Below are 10,082 nucleotides of genomic sequence, written 5' to 3'. Positions count from 1 at the left end.
ATTAGAACACTCCCAAAACCTTTCCTCAGTCTACGCTTTTCTGAGTCCGGTTTCAGGCCACCCTCTGCTCTCAGCCTCAGGCGCGACTCCTCTTAACATAGAGAACGTAAACCCGAATGGCTGTACTAGGTTATGAAACTTTTTCCTGATGTGTGATGTAGACTGAGACTCCCACCCGCTTGTAAGCCGGGTCCAGAGCTTCGCAGACGAAGAACTGCTGAACGCCCCCGTCCCGGAAAAGAACGCGACCACTGGACGCCTCTGCGCACGCGCAGGCGCCCTACTCTCGCTCCACCTCCCGCCGGCGGAGCGTGCCCCCCGCCCCCTCACCGCCTCCGGCCCCGCCCCTAGCTCTTGGGTGAGCGCCCGCGTCGGCTGCCTCAGGCCTTGCTCTGTCGGCCTCCGCCGCGCACAGTCTGAGCCATGTTCCTTACGGCCGTAAAGCCTCGGCCCCGGCACCGGGTGTTCGTGGTGGGGGTTGGGATGACCAAGGTAAACAGAGCCGCGGACCTCTTCGCTCTGTGCCGGAGAGGCCGAGGAGTCGGGGAGCCCCGAGGTGACAGGGGCACGGCGGGAAGGTCAGGGGCCTGGCGCTGGCCGGCGGTTTGTCCTTCCTACCGGGAGGGTGCCCCGGGCACCCCACTGGTCCGTTCCGGCTTCTTGGCATGAGAGTGGCGACTCGGATGGGTTGAGGTGTAGGGTTGTCTCTGAGGTATGGCGCTGTCTGGGGGTGGTTCCTGTGGCCATTTCTTTCCCCTTCCGCCTTTTCCGTTCTCCCTGGATCAGGTTTTGTGACGGACACCCCAACATAACCGAAAACCCACACCTCCTTTGATTCTGAGTGGAATCCCAAGGTATGTGGCTCTTTGACGAGGCAAGATCCTCCTTACACTGGAAAGGGAAGCAGGTACGGAAAGGGGAATGTCCCCAGCTCTCCACACCCAGGAGTACTCCCTGTAGGATTCCTTTACAGGCACAGTTAGAAGTGTGGATGAGGAGAAACAGTGATGTGCAGTGTCTTGGCACAAGGGGCAGGTTTCCTGGATCCTCCGACCCCCTTTCTGTCCCTGTAGTCTGTCCCTGCAGTGGTACTCTGCTTGGTTCTCAGGAATCCAGAGGCTCCAGGCCTCATTTCTTGACGCCCTCCCCGCTCCTAAGTGCGAGTAATGCCAAACTGCTTATTACTTTCACCCGCACTCTGTTCTATGCTTCTCTTGCTTTCCTTCTCTTGTTCTTACTCCTTGTGCTTGGTTGACTTTGGGCTTTTATTTTATTTTTTTTAAATTTTTTTTAACGTTTATTTTTGGGACAGAGAGAGACACAGCATGAACGGGGGAGGGGCAGAGAGAGAGAGAGGGAGACACAGAATCGGAAGCAAGCTCCAGGCTCTGAGCCATCAGCCCAGAGCCCGACGTGGGGCTCGAACTCGCGGACCGCGAGATCGTGACCTGAGCTGAAGTCGGACGCTTAACCGACTGAGCCACCCAGGCGCCCCGACTTTGGGCTTTTAAAAGACTGGTTCAGATCTTAGCTTCTCCAAGAAGCTTCTGATCCTCCCGACTTTCCCGCAGAGTCCCGTACTTACCTTTGCTTCGGTGCGGCTGAACTTGTGGCAAGTACAGGTTGTGCCACTTCGTTTTCACCTGTATTTCAGAGACCTGTGTTAGTGCCTATTTTCATTAGCTGAAATTCGAAGAGGATTTTCGCTTTTAGAAAAGGCAAAAAGTGAAAGTAGCATTCAGCATTTTTTTTTTTTTTTTTTTTTTTTCAGGGAGTTGTTAGGCATTGAGCACCTGAAGCATCAGCCAGAGTGGGACTGCCAGGCTTCTTTCCTGGAATTACTCTCAGCATGAAGCCAGCATAGTTTTGTTTGTTGGTTTGTTTGTTTAATTTTTAAAAATGTTTATTTTTGAGAGAGACGGAGTGTGAGCAGGGGAGGGGCAGAGAGAGAGGGAGACACAGAATCCAAAGCAGGCTCCGGGCTGTCAGCACGAGTCCTGACATGGGGCTTGAACTCAGGGACTATGAGATCATGATCTGAGCTGAAGTCGGACGCTTAATGGACTGAGCCATCTAGGCACCCCTGTGTGATGGTTCTTAATTTGAATAGCTGAGTTCCCCATACAACTTGAAGTTCTCATAATGAGATTTTATTATCAGTATAGGAAATAAGTTAGAATTTCTATGGTGGATGTCAACAGATTTTAATACAACTAAATCACAACCACCACCTGGCGGATAGCAGCCCAAGTCCCTTTGCTTATGCTGCTTACCTTCTGATATGCCCTTTTTTCATAGATTTACCTTCTACCTATTTCAAGAAGTGGTCTGACTTCATCTGTTTGGACTGCTGTAACAGCAATACTGTAGCATGGGTGGCTTAAGCAACAAATACTCATTTCTCACAGTTCTGGAGGCCGGGAAGTCCAAGATCAAGGCACTGGCAGATTCAGTATCTTGTGCGGTCTTGCTTTCTGGTTCATAGACAGCTATCTTCTTGCTGTGTCCTCACATGGCAGAAGGGGTGAGGGAGCTCTCTGGGGTCTCTTTTATAAGCGTATTAATCCCATTTGTAAGGGCTCCATCCTCATGACCTCCTAAAGGCCCCTCCTCCAAATTCAACCATATTGGGGATTAGATTTCAATATATGACTTTTGGGAGGATACAGACATTCAGTCTATAGCAAAGTACCCAAGTACTATATTTTCTCCTATTTCTTCAACTCGCTCTAAGTTATTCTGGTCACTTTTTTTTTTTTTTTTTTTAAATTCTGGTGTCCTTATAGTTAGGACCAAATAATAAGCACTTGATTTTCCTAATACTTTAATGTATGATAATTTCATGACTTACAGAAGAAATACATTTTACATTCTCCCCCCCCCCCCCCCCCCCCAGCCCAACACACAACTGAAACAAGTTTGCTAAAGCAACACTTATCTGGGCAGCTCTAGGTCAAATGTTCTAGGTTCTTAAACAGATACATTGAGAGGGAAAGAAAGTGGAGGAGGACCTGTAGATTAAAAGAGAATTAAAAGACCCATGGAATTTTGATAAAAGGCAAGACTAAACTGTAGTGTCTACAGATACATACTTGGATGATAAAGTAATGAAATATTACAAAGAAGTGATTGCTGTAAGAGAATGATAGTAAGAGGAGATTGAGATTGGGATGGAGTGCTTAGAGGAGTTTCTGGAGTAAAAATGGAAGCAAAGTTCAATTTATCGGTCTGGGTGGTGGTGTGAAAGATAAGGAAAGGCAGACACTAGGTAAAGCATCAGGACATATTTCAGTCAGTAACATATGACTGTGAAAGGGAAAGTCCAGTGTGAAGTGCACTCAGTTTTGATGTATACAGAGGTGACTGGGTGTTTTAAAGGGAAATGAGGGAATAGGGAGGGTGTTAAGTTGGGGCCCAGTAGTGTAGTGCTAGGGAAATGAAAACTTACAAAAAGGAGGAAGGGGGGGTCTTGGTCCATGTGAAATCCACTTGGGTTTGCTAACTGGTGCTCATCCAAACTTGGGCTCCCACTCTCCCACAGAGACTTGGAGACAGGGGTCCTATCTTCTTGTGTTTGTGGGAACAAACAGTAACTTCTTTTTGGTAGCCTTGAGGCACTTTAAGTAGGGCTAGAGTCATCCTAGGGATGTGGACTTGAGCTGTTAGAAACTGTGCTAATGTTTGGTTTTTATAAGCCAAGGTGGCAGCTTAGAGAAGAGGGCTCAGAGGAGCCTGGCTAGAGTTTGGTGAATCTTTGTCAGTGGTTGCAAGAGTGTTTGCCTTAGAGTAATTCATGTTTTGTGTGTGGTATTCTGTATCTCTGCTATTTACAATTAATCTTTAAAAAGGCTAAAACTTTTATTTATTATCATTTATTTATTGAACATTTATTTATTTGAAAGAGAATGAGAGAGGGAATGAGCAGGGGAGGGGCAGAGAGAGACACACACACAGAATCCAAAGCTGGCTCTAGGCTCTGAGCTGTCAGCAGAGAGCCCGACATGGGCCTCGAACTCACAAACCGCGAGATCATGACCCAAGCAGAAGTCGGATGCTCAACTGACTGAGCCACCCAGGCGCCACTTTTTTATTATTAAAAAAAAAGTTTATTTATTTGTTTTTAAATAATCTCTACGCCTAGCCTGTGGCTCAAACTCACAACTTCGAGATTCAGAGTCACATGCTCTATTGACTGAGCCAACCAGGTGCCCCCAAAAGGTTAAAACTTTTAAAAATAACTCTAGAAAAAAAATTGTACCATAGGAAATGTAATTATAGCACACAACTTGGCCCAGTAATAAAAAATATTTACTTAATGAAGTAAACAATGAGTACTGATTTAATAAAAAATTATTCAATTGTATAAGTGGGATGGAGTAAGTGTAAATGTATATGTGAGGGGGCCTAAAGAGACCTAATCCTCACTGGCCCTTTTTGGAGATTGTGATATAATTTCTGAAATTGATAAAGAAATGATAGTATAAGAACATTTAGAAATATGGCAGTTTATAAAAAAAAAAAAAGAAATGTCTAAAAGAATTATAAGTGGATGTTTTGGGAACAAGTAAGACTAGTGTGTGGAGAGTAGTGAAACTGAATTGCCGTTTTTATTAATGCCTTATGGTGCTTTTTGTTTGTTTTGCATTTCTTTGATGAAACAAATAAAAACTAAAAAAAATAGAACTTTACCAGCACCTCAGAATCTCCTTTGTGCTCTTTTTCAGTCACCGACTCCTCACCTGCAAGGATTGCCATCATCCTGACTTTAGACCTTTAATGCTATAGATTAGTCCTGGCTTTTTTATTCAGCATTATATTTGTGAGATTCATCCATAATTTTATGTGTATAGATTTTTCATTCTACTTGATGTCATGTAGTCCACTGTGTGAACATACCACAGTTGATCCAGTCTGCTGTTAATGGACATTAGGTAGTTTCCACCTAACTATGCTTTTTATTTTGAAGAAGTAGTGTTGTATGTGTTTATTTGCTTGGCTAGTCATTTAAAAATTAACTTGATTTCAGTAAGCACTGGGAAAGTGCAGTTGTTTCACTACATGGGTTATAATTTAATCATGAATTGGTATAACCAGTTAGAACCTAGCATACTGTTCTCTGTATATGAGTGCTCTCTGTAAATGATCTGATTGTGGATAGTGAATTGAAGAATAAGTAGGGGTGGAATAGGCAATTTTTAGGTACTGAATTAGGGAATTATGAAGGATTCCCTAATGCAGGAATTATGAAGAAATTGGATGAGACAGAATGGGAAGAAATGTTTAATGTTTTCTTTTGGTTCAAGTTCAACAGATGTATTTCAGCACTGTGCCATGAAATGTGGCATTTAAGTCAAGTCTCTATATAATACTTAAGACTGGTTTTGTGACTCACTGGGAGGTTGAAAAGTAAATTTGGTAGGTTGCTTCTAGCATTAAAAACTTGAAATCGAATAGAAAATATTTTATCAGTATAACAAGGATAAGTATTTCATGAAAATTTAGCTTCAATTATGTATGTATATGTGTCTACTGGGTTTGTTGTAATATGTATTTTTTGTGGCTTGCAGTCAAAATGTTTTGAAAGCCAGTTTTTTGTTAGCACCTCCACTGACCAGCAAACCACTCCACTTTATTTAGTTGGCCACCTAGTTTGGTAGATTTTCTTCTTTTATGTTTCTTAAATCTGTCTACTTTTTTCATCTTTTCTGCTGTTATCTTAATCAACTCTTACTTGGACTGTTTCAGGATCATTTGTCCTCACTGCCTCCTGCCTATTCCCTTCATTCATTTCTCCACATTACATCTATAATAATCTAAAATGCAGCTCTTCTCACCCCAGTCTCTCTCTTTTTTAAAAGATAAGGCTTTATTTTTCAAAGCAGTTTTAGGTTTACAGCAAAATTGAGCAGAAAGTATAGGGCTCCCATATGTTCCCTGCCCCCACACGTGCACAGCCTCACTCGCTATCAGTAATCTGCACCAGAATGGGGCATTTGTTATAATCAGTAAACCTAAACCGACACATCATTGTCACTCAGAGTCTATAGCTTACATTAGGGTTCCGTTGTGGTGTTGTATATTCTAGGTTTGCACAAATGTATAATGACATGTATCCATTGTAATATCATACAGAATATGGGGTGCCTGGGTGGCTCAGTTGGTTAAACATCTGACTTTGGCTCAGGTCATGATCTCATGGTCTGTGGGTTCGAGCCCTGTGTCTATGCTGTCAGCACAGAGCCTGGAGTCTGCTTCAGATTCTGTGTCTCCCTCTTTTTCTGCCCCTCCCTCGCTGTTACTCTCTCTCTCTCAAAAACTAAACAAACATTAAAAAAAAAATCATACAGAATAGTTTTATTGCCTTGAAAATCCTCTGTGCTCTGCCTGTTCATCCCTCTTTTCCCTCAACCTCTGACAACCACTAATCTCTACTATCTCCATAGTTTTGCCTTTTCCAGGATGTCATATAGTTGGAATCATACAGTCTGTAGGCTTTGCAGATTGACTTCTTCACTTAGTAACATGCATTTAAAATTCCTCCATGTCTTTTCTTTGTTTTTTTAAAGTTTATTCATTTATTTTGAGAGAGAGAGAGAAAGAGAGAAAATGTATGCATGAGAGAGCACAAATGGGAGGGGAAGAGAGAGTGGGGAGAGAAAATCCCAAGCAGGCTCTGAACTATCAGGGCAGAGTCCAACAAGGAATTCTTCTCTGTGCCATGAACCGTGAGATCATGACCTGAGCCAAAGCCAGTATTTAGATGCTAACTGACTGAACCACCCAGGCACCACCCTCTGTGTCTTTTCATGACTTGATAGTCCATATCTTTTTAGTACTGAGTAGTGTTCCATGTGCCACAGTTTATGTATCTATTCACCTACTAAAGACATTTTGGTTACTTAACAAGTCTTGGCAGTTATTTAAAATTGCTATAAATGTGCCTGTGTGGGCTTTTGTTGTGGACATAAGCTTTCAACTCATTTGCATAAATACCAAGGATTGCTGGATTAATGTTAAGAGAAGGTTTAGTTTTATAAGAGACCACCAAGCTGTCTTCCAAAGTGGACATACCATTTTGCATTCCCACAAGCAATGAGACTTCCTATTGCTCTACATCCTTGTCAGCATTTGGTATTGTCAGTGTTTGGATTTTGGCCATTCTAATAGGTGTGTAGCAGTATCTCGTTGTTTTTTTTCCAGTTTCTTAAAAAAAAAAATCCATTGTCTTCAGGATAAAGCTCAGATGTCAAAGGAATGCATATAACGTTCCCTGAGTTGGCTCCAGAGCCAGACTGTCTGAAGTTTCAGCTTCATTGCTTATTAGCTATGTGACCTTGGGCAAATTACTTAATCTCTCTATATACCCTAGTTTTCTTACTGTAAAGTGATGATAATAATAGTGACTACCTCTTAGGATTATTGTGAAGATTAAATGAGTTAATATATGTGAAGTGCTTAGCATAATGCATAACACAGTAAGTGCCCAATTAATGTTAGTGGTTACCATCATTTGGACCTAAGTTACTCTTCTGTACCTGTCACTTGCTGTAACTTATCTTGCACTTCAACTGCTGCAATATAAACTTGTTTATAGTACCTGGATTGAGCCAAATTCTCTCACTTCTAGACCTTTGCCCTAGAAGTTTTGTTTTCTTTGACTTGGCAAACTCCATCCTAAAAGACTTAATTTAAATGTCAGTTCCTCTGGGAAGCCTTTCTAATCCTCCCTCTGAACCTATGTAGTTTTCCCTCCCAAATTATTCTGTACTTATGGACACTGTAGTATAATTTTCTGTTTTCTGTTGGACTAGAAACTCCCCGAGTGCAAGGACTGTATATTATTTATTGTCAGAGTCCAGGAACATGATAGGTGCTCAGTATGTTAGGTGCTCAGTGTGTTTTTGTGTAAGCTAATAGATGAATGAATTTCTGCAGTGCTCTGTTGTGAGAAAAATCTAACTATATTTGCTTCTGTTATTATCTCCTTCTATATTTCTAGTTCCTAAAGCCTGGACTTGAGAATTCAAGAGACTATCCTGACTTGGCAAAAGAAGCAGGTAAAATAGAAAATTTAGGTATTTGAACATTGATGTTACTGTGTAGTCTATCTTGATTGTGGAACAACCTTGCAACCGTAAAAAGAATCCTGGGTCAAGGAGAAGAACCTATACAGATAATTGCTTACTGATTCCTTAGGAAGGACAAAGGGCAAAGAGCTTGGGCTAATTTTTAGCTAGATAGCCAGGGCAAACAGTGGCCTTTGATTTTATGTACTATCCAACTGTTTAGTGTGACAGCAAAGGGCTCTGTGGGAGTCCCCCCTGCCCCCCAATAATGATATTCTTTCCAATTTTGCCCTTTAGAGGTACAGTGGAGCCACAGAGATGAGTAAGACAAGGACCTTGCCACTAAGGGGGTTTAAGATTTTGGGGTTTAATATATTTATAGTTAGTATATAAGTATCATAAAGGAGGTATGAAAAAGTGATGTAGTAGCTTAGAGGAAGAAATGGTTATTTCTCAATGGAGAGGTCTGAGAGGATTTGATGAAGGTTTGTCATTTGAATTGAACATAGACTATTTGGAGGTAGATCTACTCTGGGAAAACTCTAAACTTAATTTTTACTCACCTAAAGCAAATACTCAAAGCACTATTTGATTAAACATTTTTGTTTTTATAGGCCAGAAGGCTTTATCTGATGCACAGATCCCTTATTCAGTAGTGGAACAGGCATGTGTTGGCTACGTTTATGGTATGTGCTAAACTATACATTCTAAAAGTGTTTCACCTAATATAGCAGCGACTTCATAAACAGTGCAGAGGCATTTGTAAATTTTAACCCTCAAAAATCAGAATTCAGAGTCTTATTCCTATCATTCCTAGATTTCCCTTATGTGTTAGCCTAGTTTAATATATGTCTTTGCCATTGTTTATTGCCAAAACAGGAGATAAATTAAAAAAAAATTGTTTATCTTTAAAAAACAAAAAATTGCCCATAGTTCTACCATATAAAGATACTGTTCAGAAGATAAATTTTGTTCTTTGTTATTTTAAAATTTGTAAACATTTACTTTTTTGTATCCAATAAAATTTTTTATTAAACTTTTTTCTTTTCTTTTTATTTTTTTAATTTACATCCAAATTAGTTAGCATATAGTGCAACAATGATTTCAGGAGTAGATTTCTTAATGCCCCTTACCCATTTAGCCCATCCCCCCTCCCACACCCCCTTCAGTAACCCTCTGTTTGTTCTCCATATTTATGAGTCTCTTATGCTTTTGTTCCCCCTCCCTGTTTTTATATTATTTTTGCTTCCCTTCCTTTATGTTCATCTGTTTTGTCTCTTAAAGTCCTCATATGAATGAAGTCATATGGTATTTGTCTTTCTCTGACTGACTAATTTCACTTAGCATAATACCTTCTATTTCTATCCACGTAGTTGCAAATGGCAAGATTTCATTCTTTTTGATTGCCAAGTAATACTCCATTGTGTATATATACCACATCTTCTTTATCCATTCCTCCATCGATGGACGTTTGGGCTCTTTCCATACTTTGGCTATGGTTGATAGTGCTGCTATAAACATTGGGGTGCATGTGTCCCTTTGAAACAGCATACCTACATCCCTTGGATAAATACCTAGTAGTGCAATTGCTGGGTCGTAGAGTAGTGCTCTTTTTAAATTTTTGAGGAACCTCCATACTGTGTTCCAGAGTGGCTGCGCCAGCTTGCATTCCCATATCAAACTTTTTCTAACTAGGAAAAGAATATACACTAATTATAACAAAAAAAGGAAACAGAAAAAGACAAGAAAAAATAAATCACCTGTAATCCCATTGTCCAGTTCAGAAATTATCACCATTAATTTTTGGTGTTATCTTTCAGTGAATATGAATGCATGTGAGTATGCATGCATATACAACTTTCTCTTTAAGAAAATTAGGTCCTGGGGCACCTGGCTGGCTTAGTCAGAAGTATGTGCAACTCTTGATCTCTGGATCGTGAGTTTGAGTCCAATATTAGGTGTAGAGGTTATTTAAATAAATAAAACTTAAAAAAGAAAAAAAATAATGAGGTCCTA

The 10,082-nt window shown here is 40.9% G+C and overlaps 1 protein-coding gene across 1 annotated transcript in view; it reads left to right on the top strand.

Annotated features, from left to right (window-relative positions):
- Positions 1-361: 361 nt before the first annotated feature.
- Positions 362-10,082, top strand: part of SCP2 (sterol carrier protein 2) — a 125,993-nt gene continuing 116,272 nt past the window's right edge. The window contains exons 1-3 of the mRNA XM_060626276.3: positions 362-492; positions 8,000-8,057; positions 8,681-8,752. Of these exons, the coding sequence (XP_060482259.1) occupies positions 424-492; positions 8,000-8,057; positions 8,681-8,752 (199 nt within the window). The 5' untranslated portion in view covers positions 362-423. The remainder of the gene's footprint in view (positions 493-7,999; positions 8,058-8,680; positions 8,753-10,082) is intronic.

The sequence above is a fragment of the Panthera onca genome, chromosome C1 (assembly GCF_046562875.1).
Source record: "Panthera onca isolate mPanOnc1 chromosome C1, mPanOnc1 haplotype 2, whole genome shotgun sequence".
NCBI classification, from domain to species: domain Eukaryota; kingdom Metazoa; phylum Chordata; class Mammalia; order Carnivora; family Felidae; genus Panthera; species Panthera onca.
The sequence above is the reverse complement of the archived record's forward strand: the minus strand, read 5'-3'. Positions and strand labels throughout refer to the sequence as shown.